Source organism: Carex rostrata, chromosome 16, assembly GCF_964058835.1.
Source record: "Carex rostrata chromosome 16, lpCarRost1.2, whole genome shotgun sequence".
Lineage (NCBI taxonomy): Eukaryota > Viridiplantae > Streptophyta > Magnoliopsida > Poales > Cyperaceae > Carex > Carex rostrata.
In genome coordinates, this window is record NC_135933.1 from 2,591,682 (window position 1) to 2,608,038 (window position 16,357).

The following is a 16,357-nucleotide window of genomic DNA, read 5'->3' on the forward strand; positions in this document are numbered from 1 at the left end:
ATTTAATATATAATTTTAACAAAAACGAATTGTAAAACAGATTTTTCAAAAAAAATCTGTACAAAAAAAATTTCAGTGGCGCTTATTTCATATATAACATCAGTTATCTAAATCGAAAAAAAAAATATTTTATTAATTTCAAAAAAAATATCACTATTAACTTCAAAAAAAAATCATTAAAAAAATTTGAATTGAAAAGCCACTGTTTTGTAGTATGTATATATAATATATAGAATCAACATAATGACATGAAATACATTGTAGTGTAGTGGTAAGGCTTTAGTCTCCCATGGTATAGCAACAAAATAATGCATTTTTTCGCGGTTCACCATCCTGAAATGGACCAAGTCCATTTAGTATGAACCGATGCATACAATCTCCATTTCTCACAGTAATAGACCCATCCATTAGCGCTGGTTGAATTAAAATTGGATTTCATACAATCCGAAAGTATAAAAATGGTCCGCACCAAATATCAACCATCCAATCCGAAAAAATGGTTCTTTGGACGGTTGTAATTCATTTGGATCAAAAAATTGTCCAACCCAGTTATATAAGATCCGAAATAAACTAAAGATGCATTGTTTTGCTTTGCATCTCTCATTTCTATTATACAAGATCATTGTTTTGCAATGCATCTCCAAAACAATGAATACAAATAAATACGTTTTTTAAAAATAAAATTCGTATTTAAATTGATCAAATTTACAAAAAAAATTGTAAATTAAATCTGAAAATTAACCTTGATTTAGAAAAAAAAAAATTCGAAAAAATAATTTTATAATTTTAAATTATGCGTTTTTTCTGAAACATGAAATTAATTTTCGAAACAATTCGTGTTATTTATTAAAACCAGAATACATGCTATAAAAGCTCTGATACCAATGTTAATTAACGGATAGAACTTACAAATTACTCCGTTAATATTCGTGCGGAAGCGAATCTTGCGAGCGTAGCAGTATCACTGATTCTGCAAGGAATCACAAGCCGAAGTCAGAAGCCCTACGTTTTCCACGACTTAAGACCTTCAACTATTAACAGAGTATCTTGATGCTCTGTAACTTTTCTCTCTTTCATTTACTATTTCGTTTTTTATCTTATGAAGAGATTGACAGATATGGATGGTTTATATAAAACCAATGCACATTTTCATAATGAGTTGACATCTATTCATAACGGGTCGGATTTTGGATTTGAATTTCCCATAACGGACGTATCATTTAATAAATCCAACACACAATATGATAATAGTGAATCTTACAAACGTTAAACTAACAAGGGAGAATATTTCAAGAAATCTCCATTTTTGTGAGTATTTCAACAAAGCATGTACAGGTATCCTACGAACATAATGTACATCTTGGAACAATTTCCCGGTACAAATAATGAAACAACAGACCAAATCAGAAATTACAGAAATCACAAAAAATCACAAGAAACATTTTTGAACTGATCAAACCCTGGAAAGATCCCTCCCGCAAAATTTCATTTTCCAATCTTCCAAGAAAGTTAAGTTTTTGTCACGAGTCCTCTATCCCTTTCCAATTTACGTTGTTAGCGTGTCAGGAAGACTAGTAGCAGGTGCACCAGAGATCTTACCACCTACATCTGGAAAGTACTCATAATTCGGTAGCGGCACAACCTTACCATCAGCCTCTACTTTCATCGGGTATTTTAGTAGGTGCCCTTGTAATGACTTCATTTCCTCTCCCGCAAAATTTTCCCAATTTCTTTCAGCTATTTGATTCACAAATTTGATAGTTTCAGGGTGGTTTGGTTCCTTGAAACAGTGATCCACCATGCCTAGATGCTCCGCCCACAGGGACATCCTATATCCATACACCTGTGGAACCATTAGAGAAGCTTATTAAAATTGACAACACAGCACATGTTTCAAAAACTGGACAGTTCTCCTATGCTTGTTGTGAAACACAAAAAAAAAAAAAAAAGAGCGAGGCTAAAATGAGCTCAAGCTCACTAAACTATTCCTGAGCTTAACTTCGAAGATGCAAGATCGACTTCAAACAAGAACATGCCTGACCATCCAACCATTTTTGTTTCTAGTAGCAAAAGTCATTGGAATCGATATTTGATATATTGGAATAATGCGTTTTGTTATTTCAAATTTTTCATTTGATTGAATTTTGTATTGAATCAAGTGGTTGAAAATTTTGAAAGGAATGCCCCAAAATAATTCATTTTTCAACATCTTGATCTTTATACAAATGGACTAAAAAATTAGAACATCTGGAATGCAAAAGTTTGGTTTGTCAAGAAGATCGAGATCGACATTTCAGGTTCACCTTTGAAGTCGACCTTACTATCTTTTGAACTTAATATCACAAACTAAAATATGTTGGGTCTTAGTATCTTTAAGTTTCCTTTTTTACAGTTTGACAATGTTTTTAAGATGAAATAATCCTTGCGAGACCATAATCCAAATTTTAGTTTTGTTATTCTATTTTCTATGCATTGTTTATTTCCGAACAAGAATCATCAACCTACAGCAAGCAACAAGAAAAAATATACAACCAGCATCATTAGTGGTCAGCTTACATTTTGACACTACAGTCTAATTGAATTTTTCAAATAATGTACGGGTCATTGGGCTGTTTACAAATAATGAAGGGCAAGGGATGGCTTTCATAGTAAGATTACAAATCCACTGGGCACGAAAACAAATATAAAGTGTTAAAGTTGGAAAAAACCTGGCCATGTGGGTGCCCCTTTTTCTCAGCCCAGGAGTGGTGAGGCTGGTATGCACCCATGGCAATTTCGGTATCTCTTGAGCCGGCCATAGACCGTTGGTTTATATTAGCTGAACCCAAAATCACGTACTCATCATCTACTATCATCCCCTTTGCATGTACATATATCATGAACCTCCTATTTTTCTGAGCCAACGCCTGATAAGTTCAAATTTAGGCAAGTAATATAACTATTAGAATCTATTTCAAAGTACACATGCATGAATGTAGTATTACATTATTACTGATCACATATATTGACATCTTTCTCGAATAAATATCATTAGCAAGAACGTAATTTCTTAAAATTATTTCGATTAAATCCTCCACTGAAATAGTAAGCCAATTTAATTCATTTTGTACTGTTCTTGTCACAAAAAAATATAAAAAAAAAGTAACAATATGATCTTTTACAAATATATGAACAAAATAGTAGGAATTTACTAAAATTTGAATAGAAATAATTCAATATTACCGCAGGACCACTCTTTTCGGGTTGGTTATCTGATGACATATCATTATTTTCTGAGACCAATTCACGGTTCCCAAGGCAGTAGAAATTTAAGTAATCTTGCGGATGTACTCCTTCCATATTCATAGACTTAAGCTCTTGGGCAATTATTTCATACATCAATTGCATTGTCTGATTCTGCAGTAGAAAAAAATATTTCTAGATAGTCCATTATTCTTTCTAACTTCATTTCATTATTCTGTTCTCATTTTAGGATGGTAATTGCATGTGTGCTCCTATAGAACATTCAAAATAACCACTGTACCCTCACTTCCCAGCTACTTTAAAAGAATTCCAAACTATCCCTTATTCCTAAGTCTTTTATGACCACGTAATTCATGGAATAGAGGTGAATTTGAGTTCCTTTCAGGGATCAGGAGACAAGGTTGGCAGCAGATATAAACAAGTCTTACAGGGGTATAATAGATAATTCTTCCTCTCCGAAGGTAAAATGTTTTTTTTTACTCTTTGGTTGTCAAATTTACAGTATATGACTGCATTGCAAGGTTTAGTAAGGACCTGCCAGAAGAGAATTTCTTGAACAGAGGATGTAGTAGGTGCACCTTCAGGCCACAGCGGTATCACCACATAAACAGCAAATTTTTCCTTTGCTCTAATCTTACTCGCCACTTTTAAGGCCAACTCCATTGGTATCAAATTATCGGCACCTATCAAATATAAGATACTTTAAAATAAACGAGGAAATATTGATGGAATCATCACTGGTTTGACACTGAACTGATACGAACCAGAGTTCTTGTATGAAGGCCAATTGTAAGAAGAACCAAGAAAGTACTGATTCTCTATGTATATGAAGTGTTGAGCTGATCGGATTGCGCTGACATATGCCGAGTGGATGCTTTTCTCTATTACTAAATCCTTTCTACAAACAAGATTCTGTATCAAGCAAATATAGTCAGTAAAAATATTAAAAAAAAAGGTGCTTTGGAGTAATTTAACAGAAGTTGAATTGAAGAAAAGGACTAACCAACTTGGAGGCTTCTTGACTGTTATTGGGGAATCCTTTTACTGATCCAGAGTCTATCGATCTGAAAACCTGAAAAGAGAAAAATGAACAAAAAATAAGAACTAGCTCAAGACAAATGTTCAGAGAGAAACAAGCCTGATGAGTAGTGCCGAAACAGCACCACCAAACCCTCTATTCCAAGTCAAACAAGCACATTAATATTCCATACAGGTTTTCAGCTCAAATAGGTGTTTTATCCTTAGAATGTATTATGCATATTGGATCAGAAATGCTATCAGACAAAAAGGTCCATAAGTCAGATTCTAGCAAAGCTTTGGCACTATTATCTACAGGCAACATTAGTTTCTCATAATAATAAGGTATAGTTAATTTCTTTGTACCTGGACATGCCAATTTTCAGTGTCTCCTTCATCAGAAACCCAAAGGATAGGATCATCTTTTTGCACCTTGGGTGACGGGCTGAGAATCCAAGATATCCGGCCCAACTTTATTAGCGCATCATCCTTCCAATGAGAGGCATGCTTGAAGCGGTCACGCCATTTTGTGGCCTTGCGCCACCTTTGCTCGAAGTTTGTCAAAATGTCGTATGCGGCGGGCCCCTCAATTTTGCAATGCAAGTCGTGCCATGGCTGTCTTGGACCTTTTCCCTCTGTCTGGAGATCAAAAAATTATAGATAGATCACATCATGGTAGATGCATCTAAAAGAAATATATATATATATATATATAGAGAGAGAGAGAGATGGGCTACGGTGAGTTGCGAAGTAAAGCGACTATTTTACTTCACACTCATATTTTGCGATTTGAAAATCCAAACGACCGATCCGAACCGCTCAACATGATCTCCATATTGAAATGTGCTTGGAGACCAAATTTTACGTTTTTTGGAATTTTTTTACTATTTATTAAGCAATTTTGAAAATCGCTGATCCAATGGTCCAGCAATTTTTACTGTTTTTACTGTTCACAGCAAAACAGCAGTTTTCAAAATTACTTAATAAATAGTAAAAAAAATTAAAAAAATGTAAAATTTGGTCTCCAAGCACATTTCAATATGGAGATCACATCTAACGGTTCGGATCGGTCGTTTGGACTTTCAAAATAAAAATATAGCGTGAAGTAGAAATGCGTTTTACTTCGCAACTCACCGTAGCTCATCTCTCTCTATATATATATATATATATTTTTGTGTAAAAATAAGGATCAAGTCCTTTGATATATTGAAATGGTAAAGGGTTACAAAACTTGAGTGTCAAGACAAAAAAAACAAATATTTTTTGAAAGTAATATCTTATATATGTGAAAAAAAAAAACTTCGCATTTTATCATGTTTGCAACTTGCAACTGATGCCCGGCAGTCTTTCAGAAGTTAAGCTAGTGTGGTAAAAAGATGTTATAATAAAAATTATAGTCTAATTAAAAAATTTAGGTCATTTATAAACTACATTGATTAATGAAAAAAGTATAGCATGCTTGTTGGGTTTCATTTCTAGCCTATCCTAACTTGTTTGGAACTAAAGGCTTTGTTGTTGTTGTATGCTTGGCTAGGATTCAGATTTTGGATTTCAGATCAGGGAAAAAGGCTACAGTTAAACAGATATTGTACTGACCAAAAAGACATTGGCATGTATCATTAATTCATTATTGTGACAAAGATTGTGCTTAACTCTCGGATGGAGAGATGCCTTATCATACCAGTGCTTTACAAGTGTGAAGTATGATTACTGTTACGAGGTTGGCTTATACTTTTTTTTCATCTCTATTTTTGTCTTGGGATGAAGGGGGGGAAGGGGGGGGAGGCTATCTTGCATTTAAAATAAATCATAGTTCACTAAATAAACCTTAGTTTTAACTATTTGGGTGTTTCAACAATTAGAAGTACAGAAAGATTTTAAATGCAGGTTGCACGTAAGAAAAAAAATATTTTGGTGCCTTTAGCAAATATTGTAAAAAATAGTGTACTTTGCATAACAAGGTCACCCGTACACCAGGTCCAAAATTAAAGAAGCACTCACAGAAAATGTTGGCTGGTGCAGGTCATTTTTAAACACTGTGTCTAGGTCGGTAAAGAGCCTGTGCTGAGGTGTGTCGTACCGGCCGTCACATAAATCAAGGCCACCAATAAAAGCTGTGATTTTTCGATCGTTTCTCCTAGCTTGGCTGTCAACTAATACGCATTTCTGATGGTGGGTAAAGAGAGTTCCAACTACCTAAAGACAGCCGCAATAAAGAGTATTACATCATTTCACACAAGGTATGAACAAGATTTTAAAAAATGCAATAGAATACCTGTTGCTTGAAAATGCTGAGTTTGCTGCTGGCATAACGAGGTGACAGTTGACATATAACTGACGAGTGCTTGAAGAATCTTCGGGTCTCTTCATCATGTGTTTGCATTACTCCACCCTAAAACACAAAATATTGAAAAAAATATATATATCAACTCCTAAATGTTAGTGTTTCAGTACAATTAATTCCGTGTATCCTTTGTTTTTTTGGTAAAAAAATTCTCTTCATACTTGCTAGGCCAGAGAACAAAAGACTTTTAGAATTAACCCAATTACTTCACCATATTGCAAATTATGCATGAAACCCAACTCATGAAACCAACATTATACCAGGCAAAAAAAGACTATATTGCCCTTGACATTTCCAAATAAACAAAATGACATGTCTTCATGGCTAGTTCACATAAAATCAGGACCAAAACTCTAAATTTGCTGGGTTGGACTATCAGTTATCGTTATTTAACAAAAAAGAGTTGCATAACTAAGAACAAAAGCTGCGATGACCTTACCGTCTTGATGAACAACTTATCATGTGATGTCTTATCATCCCATACAAGCAAACAAACTCTGACACCCTCCTGAGACTTGTACTTGAGCAGCTCACCAAGGGACATGTTCATGAGCTCGTCAGAAATTGGTCGATTCGGCTCTCGCACCAGCTTGACCTTGTCATACACTGACCAGCCTACTATGTATATCAAGTGGTGTGCCTCCAGTATGGCATGGCATATATCTTCCCAGCATGTGTTATGTTTAAAATCTTTCCCATTATCTAGCTCGATTTTTGGTAACTCGCCCTCTCTTACATGGGCATCCTGGTTTGGAAATATAAAAATCAGAAGCAGAATTTTCGAAAAGCAGCAGAAAATGAAATGTTTCAGGTATACATATCCACATGCCATCAATCATGATAAGTATTTTACCAGATTGACATGACATCAGTTCATCCAAATGGGTAATTTATTTTGATGTGAGCTACACCTCAATTATGGGATCAAGGCTCAGTTATTTATATTGTGCTTCAATTAACAATCAATGACGCAACTTAACCCCAAATTTAGCATCAATTATTCTCAAATGGTATGTTTCTTGAATCAGCAACCATAATCCTTGTGTAAGATCTCTGTACAATACTGCAATATCAGTTGTTTTTTGTACCTTATTGATTAATTGTATTTAGTTGGATTTTATAGTATTAGACCTTTCATTGGATTTTAACATTCTAACACTCTGCCTATAACTCTAGTCCTACAACCTCAGTACCAGCCAAGACAATGAAACATGCACCAAGTCTAGCATTTCTTAACAATTTACCTGGTACAGTGTCACCTCACTACCATGCCGCAAAGGAAAATATGCATCCGATACTCCCTCATGCTCTGGATCACCAGCAATACCATGCTGGTACCCTGGGTTCCCCTCAACTGGGCGAAATTTGAACGAAACATGCAATTTTGTTTCAGGCTTGTACTGCTTACCATTTGTACCAATCACTGGGAGCCATTCTGAAACCTCCTGACCTGACAGTACCCGCTGTGCCGGTATGGTCACCGTACCAATTAATTGGGCACCAAACATATCATTATCCTTCACAAGGAACTCTATACTGGCTGTCCGGTGGGCCAGCGGAACAGTGAAGCGCTCGTCCCATTTCGGAAATTCAGAGTTGGTAATGACACGGGTCCGGGCGACAATTGCACCCGCTACAGATAGAGTCACGTACGGATCACTTGTAATGATCTTCACATGAGGGTGGCGGTGGTGTCGGTTTTGACCAGAATTCGGATTCCGATCGGGTTCGGGATCAGTAGTGCAAGTGGCAGTAGCCTTGCAGGAGGCGAAGCACCGGCGGAGGCGCTCAGAAAACATGTCCATGTTCGGAAGGCGGCGCGCCTCTATTATGTGAAGATCCAAATCGCCGTGTAGACAGACGATTTTGTCCGGCAAAGAGGCAACCTCCGCCTCCATGGCTGGGGGGTTGGAGGTTGGTGGCAGGGGTAATTTTCGGAAGAGAAACAAATCCTCTCTCGCGATATTGTGAGAGAGAGAGAGTGGAAAGGTGGAAAGGTGGAAAGTTGGAAAGTTAGAAGGGATATCAGTATCACACAAAGGAGGTGGAATGTGGATTGACGGGGTTAACCAAGATTTTAACAGATCATTTTTTCAAGTTTCGGTGAGAGAGAGAGGGGGAGGGGCTGGAGGGAGGTACAGTTGTACACTGCAGTGCTCCGGTGGGGATGGGATGGATTTTGGTTCAGAATCATTTTTAGCCGTTGGATTTCGTACGATTTTCTGATTAGAGAACTGTGATAAATTTCCGTCACTCTGTCTTCAGCGAAAATAAGAAGGGCAAATCAAGAGGGGCTACGGTGAGTTGCGAAGTAAAATACGTTTATATTTCACGCAATATTTTTATTTTCAAAATTCAAATAGCTGATTCGAATCTTCCAACATATTCTTCGTAATAAAATATGCTTGGAAACTAAATTTTACATTTTTTGGAATTTTTTTACTATTTATTAAGCCACTTTAAAAATCTGAAAATCCAAGTGAATAGTAAAAACAATAAAAATTTCTGGACTATCATATCGGCGATTTTCAAAGTGGCTTAAATAAATAGTAAAAAAATTCTAAAAAATATAAAATTTGGTCTCCAAGCACATTTCAATATAGAGATCATGTTGAGCGGTTCGGATCGACATTTTGAACTTTAAAATTACAAAATATAAGTGTGAAATAAAATAGTCGCTTTACTTCGCAACTCACCATAGCCCATCTATATATATATATATATATATATATATATATATATAGGTTGTGGCTAAATTGCTGCTGGCAGCAGTTCTGCCCAAGTGCTGCCGGGGCTATATTTAGCCGTGTGATGTCCAAACAACAAATTCAAACCGTTAGATGTTTAATCTATATTATAATCTACTTGGAGACCAAATTTTACATTTTTTGGAATTTTTGTACTATTTATTAAGCTGGTTTGAAAACCGCTGATTTCAATGCTGCAGAAAATTACTGAAATCAGCGGTTTTCAAACCAGCTTAATAAATAGTAAACAAATTCCAAAAAATGTAAAATTTGGTATCCAAGTAGATTATAATATAGATTAAACATCTAACAGTTTGGATCTGTTGTTTAGACATCACAAAATAAAAAAAAGACAGCAGCACTTCCGGCTAAAATGCTGCCGGCAGCAAATTAGCCGGACCCTATATATATAACAATGTAGAACCACGTGCACATTAATGACTCCGATAGAATATTGATATTGACTTACATCATAGGTCTCAACTGCCTTGGTCTAATGAAACTGGCACAAAATCCACCATGAAATAAAAATGATTGAATTTTATTATTGTGAGAATACAGTTTACAAATGCCCGCAAGTGATATAATCACTTTGAGATTTACTAAAACATAATTAAGTTTGTCTAAATTTTATAATCCACAATTGTAAATTAAGTTCAAATTCTTACTCCAAAAAAAATTTAGACAAAGGGTTTTTGTTCGTTAAGAAGAGTATTTGTAATCATAATTTTTTTGTATCAACAATTGTGTCAGTTTTTGTTGTTTATATTAAGAAGAGTATTTGTTAGCTAAAACTTATAAAATTTGTAATTACAAGATAAAAATATTAGACTATCGACTCAAAATATAGATAAAAAAATAGACCGTATGAATGACCTCTTTTCAAAAGAAAAAATTTGCTTGTAGTGAAAGAAACATAAAAGCATTAATGATAAAAAGGAATTATAATTTAGCGAGTCGTACATTACACCAATTAACTAGTATTTTGGCTCTATATTTGATTTTTTTTTTTATGTATGAACGGTTGATCTGAGATGATCAACACTATATGTATATTAAAGTTCTCCTACAATTAAATTTAATGTTTTAATACGCATTTATACAAAAAAAGCCACTGCTATAGGACAATCTAATTTTTTTTTAAAATGGATGAAATTCCTCCCTATAAAAAATATATTGGCAACAAGATTTGGATATATAAGATCATACTAAGTGTCTTGAACCATCCTTTAAAATTGCAAAAATCGAGATATAGATTGAAAGCATTTTTCAATAAGAGTTTTAAAAAACATGACAACACAACTCATAATTTAACATCAAATTAGTTTCTTTCTATGTTTTTTTTAATGAGACATGCAAGTCAATTGAGTGATTGAGATATAAAATTTTAAATCTAGATGATACGGAAACAAATTTTATTAAAATAATAAAGAGAAAATTACTAGTTAGTAGATGTTGAAGACACTAAGTTGAAGACGAATGGTAATGTTAAGCAGAGGCGGAGCCAATATTTGAAAGCGGTGGGCAGCTGCTCACCTCTGAATTTTTTTTTTTTTCATATGTATTACTATATAATTGTGCCCCACTCTAATTTAACATTTGCCCAATCCTATGATAGACCTGACCCAATTACACAATAATAGCCCATAAAAGCATTAAATATGGGTCTGTATTATATTCCCTGATTAAAAATATTAATTTGGAATTGAATGGTTCAACAGTAGTTTGCTTCTTTTTTTGCTCCAATTACTTCTTATTATTCCGATTAAAGAAAGAAAAAAATGATAAATAAAGAAAAGCAGAAATAAAATGGGAGATCAATGGATGAATTATGATCTAGTTATTTACATTGAGAAGGATGTGTTTGACCGTGTGGATAATAAGAAAATATTTCAAAAATTTGAAGACTCGTCGAGGAATGCTCGCTTTGACGTCATCGACTTGAAAAATTTAGTATTACTACTTTTATTGTTTTTTTAGGAAGTATGTGTACTTTCTTTTATATGGAAAAATACCGCTTGTTAGAACTTTTAATATTTTTGTATTTCTTGAATTTTTATGTCCACCTCTGATTTAAATCCTGACTATACTGATGTTAAGGATTCCCACCATGAAGATTTAGAATCAAATTTTAATTTTAATTAAAGACGTATTAAATAAGACGAAAGAAATTATAATTTTCTTGTTGAAAAAAAAGTCTAAAGAAAGCTGAACGCAATGGACTTCCCCATTATTCTTTTCAATAACCCAAGGGCCCCGCCCAGGTTCCAGTTCCGTCAAAACAGACGATAAAAGACCGTCAATCTTCGATTATTTCAATCAGACGGCTGGGTAGGTGACTGGATAGAAATCCCTTCGGAGTAGTCTGTATCCTTTTCCATGTGCCCTTAAGCACAGATCGCCCTGTGCTCGTATTTTCGAGAGCGGGAGAACCCACCTCATACCCTCCCTTTGCGTACACGTGCCGCGGTACTGTCGAAGTGGGACCCAGTTCAACAGCACGTTGTAACGGTCAATTTGTACTACCATCCCCTCTTAAATATTTCATTTGCTCTAGGCTCATGATCCGCGAACAGTTCATCTTTCATCGAAACGTAGGATCCACCGCCCTTTTGTTTTGTCCAAGTAAGGCCGAGCGCATTTTAGATGTCAAAGCTTCCGCGGAATCCGTATCCTCCCAGTTACCGTAGAAGATCTACCTCACTTTACGGTTTGAGATTAACACTCAGGTGCTCTAGGATTCAGGCTAGCGCAGGGGGCAGTATTATTGAGCTTTGAGATTCGTGCAAATTTAAAAAATAACGGTCTGGATCTACTAATTGTAAAAGATCCCTCGTCAGGTACCTGGGAGGATATGAATTGAGCTTCCGCGGGACCCATTTGAAGAAATGGAGACGATTACAGCCGACATGTAGGTGTCCCATCCCGCGCACGAAGAAATTAAATATGGGCGACGGAGACAGCGAGGGCCACGTGGCATTGCCCGTTGGTTAGTAAGACAGGATGCAGTTTCTCTATACGACTATGGCATTATGAAATTATAGTTAAAATAACTCGTTACGGGATTTCTCACGTAAATATTGACAGTGCAAAATAGTTAGACTAAGTGACGCGTCCTCGTGAATAGGGGTTCACGCGGCGGATTTTCAGCCGCAAGTCATGGACTAAGATATTACAAAAAAAATATTTTAAGAAAGAATTTCTTTAATACCCCTCAGAAACATCGAAATTTCATATTTCTCCCTTTAAAGTTCACAATATCGTATTTACTCACAAATTTACTTATATTGTCTTTCCTATTAAAACAAATTTAAATTTATAAAGTATCCATTTTATTTTGTATTAAAAAAAATAATATCACATTTAAGAAATATTTAGTAAGTTTTTAAAAATAAATCTATCATTTCTCTACATTTGACGCATACACAATAACATTTATACATATTCCTTCGTAAGCGTTAGAAGTAGAGAAATAACTCATCTGTCGTCCATAATTGACCAATTTAGACTTACATTTTTTAAAAATATACTACATATTTGTATTTTTCTCAATAAAGAATAAAATAGTCCTCATGATCTTTAGTGTTATATGCTGGACAATTTGAAAGTATAGGAATGAACTATGTTTTCAAAATGATAAACCGAAAACTGACAGAAATCTCATTTTTCTTATTGATTAGGTAACAAAAAAATGGAAAAGAAAACACAGGAAGAGGCGCAAGAATGGCTGCCTTTAGAGGAGATGATTGAAGCCATCCATCTTGGAGTTTGGCTTCCTGGAGAAGATCAGATCGTGCCTTATCAACCAGAGGACCCCTCTGAAGACCTGGACACCATTTGATCTATGCTACATGGTGTCATGCAATTTTGCAGCTGCAAACAGTTGGATACCTCCATGGCTCCATAGTGATATGTTGCAGTTATTAAATGTCAGTTATTTTGCTGTTTAGTTCCGTGCTATATTGCAAGAAGATCCACTGTTTTGGCATTTTATGTTTTTAGTTTATTGGGATTATAGATTCAGCTAGTCAGTGTTATGGATTATAGCAGTGCTACTCTCTATATTGATGTTATGTTTGATTTGTAACTTAATTATGTTTCGTAATGAAATTGGGCCTTGGTCTTTTTAACAAAAAAAAAGGGGGGGGGGGGGGGGGGGGGGGGGGGGGGGGATAAAGTAGGTAATTAAATTTAAAATGAGTTTTAATAGAAAATAATAAAATTGATAATTTTGTGAGTTTTTAAAGTTTAAGATGGTAAATCTGAATTGTGAATTTTAGGGGGCAAATAAGTAATTTTAACATTTTTGAGAAGTATACATGAAATTCTCCCTTATTCAATGATGCTCAAGACCGCTGTACCTATAACATTATAGTAATTGGATTATCATGAGCTGACGTGGCATATTAAGTTGCACAAAGGAACTTTTCTTTTACCAAGTACCAACTAAGGGACTAACAGTCACATAATAGATACATCGTATTAATTAGTAGCATTTAATTCGCTGTTTCCCAAACGGGTTAGAGCCCGTTAGCCCCTCTCCAATAGTAAATTGAAGAAGTTATGGATGTTTCCGGGTTTGAGGATGAGCTCATTATTGGGTATTCTGCTACAAGATTTAGCCCAACGGGCTTAAATTTGATTTTGCTTTTCTGAATTTACTTCACTTGCTGGGTGAAAGGCATATAGAGGTTTTATCATCGTCATCTCAATAATGGCTTCAAACTCCATCTCTGAACTTCTATTTTCATATATATATTTTTTCAATCTGATGTACTGAGCAGCTGAGGTAATATTAATTAGGGGAGTGCTATATTGAGGGCATATATTTTAATTTTGAGAGCTAAGAGAAACATTTTTCTTTAGATACCAATTTTACCCTTCCATCTTCTCTCCAACTCATCTAATAATAAAGGAAATAATTTAAACGAAATTTTAAAGTTGCTTCCATGATTCCATCCGTGAGTAAAAAGGAAATTTATAATACGCCCCTGAGAAGGTCTATATTTACTATTACAATGTATAACTTTCATATTTAATTTTAACTCAAGAATACAATAAAATCCTCGCTATAATGTACTGTTACAACCATATATATAAACACCTAATTAATAATAATACAAAGTCGTTATCTTTCAGTGGTGGAGACATGAGGTATTTATTCATCTCTTCCTCTCGCTATTGGCAAAATGTACTCCAGATTTTTATCTCACTACTGGTTTCCTGTACTATTAACCAGAAAAATACATAGATACCCAGCAATACCAGTAAATATCAGAAATTTCCAGAAAACCAGAATTAACCAGAAAAATACCCAATTTAAGAAAATTACATTAAACTAAGCTCATCTAAGCATCAACAAATGTGTAGAACCTAATCTCGTTGATGTTTTTGTGATGTTTTGCCTTCACGATTCCAGAAATTTTATTGGTTTAAAGCAAAAAAGAGTACATGAGGGTACATACTAAACCTTAGAAATCACTGCTATAGCAGCTGAAATATAAATTCTCAAACTTCAAATGCTAGGAATAGTGCTAAACTTCAAATGAGAGTTCTATTTGTCCCCTTGAAGCATAAATTATTTTTCTCTATTTTGTTTTTACTAAGTCCCGAACATGATGAGAAACAGTAACATTTGATTTTTTGCAAAATTGAAGAGTTTTTGGGTACAGGTGAACAAAGTTTTCGAAATAAAAAAATTGGAGGAGAAAGAGAAACACAGAGAGAGATTCTAAATCCTCACAGAGGAGATCTATAGGATGCGATTTTTCTCATGTAACTTTTCTTTCCTTTCCTTTTATTTGTTCTTCTATTAATTGGGGTGAGAGAAAAAAAATGCAAGGACAAAATAGACATTTACAATTTATTTTTAGTAATAAAATATTCACAAAATTGTAGCAGCTGGTCAAGGAGGACAAAAGAGAGTAAAATTAGGGTGTTTTTAATTTCACCAAGTTCAACTCTAAAATTTATTGGAATAATTTTAAACAACGAATTCAAACTGTTAACCAATTTACTTCATGGGCGATGCGTTTACATATCAAATTTATAAATTTTCGGGTTAATTTAGTATAAAGTCAAGCTATAAAAAAATAATAAAAAAATGAACACATTGAATTAATGTATAGATATACTTCAATTTTAACGGTTTGAATTCGTTATTTGAAATTATTTCCATAGATTTTGTAATTAAGCTAAAAAAGTTTAAGTTAGCTTAAAAACATTATAGTTATACTCGCAAAAAAGTTTCTTTAAAAAATTAATTTTAAAGAAACATTACGGAAGGGGCTATATAAGATCTCTCTTGGTTATGATAAAATTTAGAAAGGATGATGCAATCTCTACCATTTTCTGAGTAACGAAAAGACTTACATATTTTTTTAATATTCGATCGAAATCATTCAGCCGGTTTTAGAATAAAATCTATACTAAAATTGTATGAAAACTAGTTAGAACCAACTCACTCTAGTTTGAAGTTATCCATTTATGAACCGTGGAATTTTCTCAGTTGCCAGAAAATTCTCCATTTATTTCTTTGTTTTATTCTTAAAATTCATTATCAAGTTTGAAAATGGTGTGTGCGTGCGCCGAAATTTTTAAATATATCATTATCTCAAAAAATATAAACCAAACCACCACTTTCTCTCAAAATTTCGAATTTTGACATGAATGTGGCCACTTTTTTTTTTCTTCTTCGTGCAGTTCAATCTGAACGGAAAAAAAAAAAGGGTGGCCGCACCTAGGGGATGCGGCCATGTCAAAAATTGTGGTTGTTTGATTTATTTTTTTTGGAAGTATGGTATATTTAAAAATTTCGGGTGCGTGCGTGTCTGTGTGTGTACGATATGAAGTTATGTGGGATAAAATTTTACAATGAACATACTTTTATACTTATTCTAATTATAAATATATTTATGTAATTTCTTTGAAAAATATATAGTTACGTAGGTCTATAATTTTTTAATTTTTTTTCTCCTATGTTGATTTTATGTGGGTTTGTTTTTGT

At 34.3% G+C, this 16,357-nt stretch overlaps 1 protein-coding gene across 1 annotated transcript; it reads right to left on the reverse strand.

Moving 5' to 3' along the window:
• Positions 1-1,287: 1,287 nt before the first annotated feature.
• Positions 1,288-8,630, reverse strand: PLDDELTA (phospholipase D delta). Its single transcript, XM_078317658.1, has 11 exons — positions 7,849-8,630; positions 7,044-7,349; positions 6,536-6,652; positions 6,262-6,456; positions 4,627-4,899; positions 4,247-4,315; positions 4,008-4,155; positions 3,778-3,926; positions 3,223-3,396; positions 2,709-2,906; positions 1,288-1,843 (listed from the first exon to the last, which is right to left on the reverse strand). The coding sequence occupies exons 1-11, from the start codon at positions 8,500-8,502 to the stop codon at positions 1,547-1,549; spliced, it is 2,580 nt and encodes an 859-aa protein (XP_078173784.1). The 5' UTR covers positions 8,503-8,630; the 3' UTR covers positions 1,288-1,546.
• Positions 8,631-16,357: the final 7,727 nt, after the last annotated feature.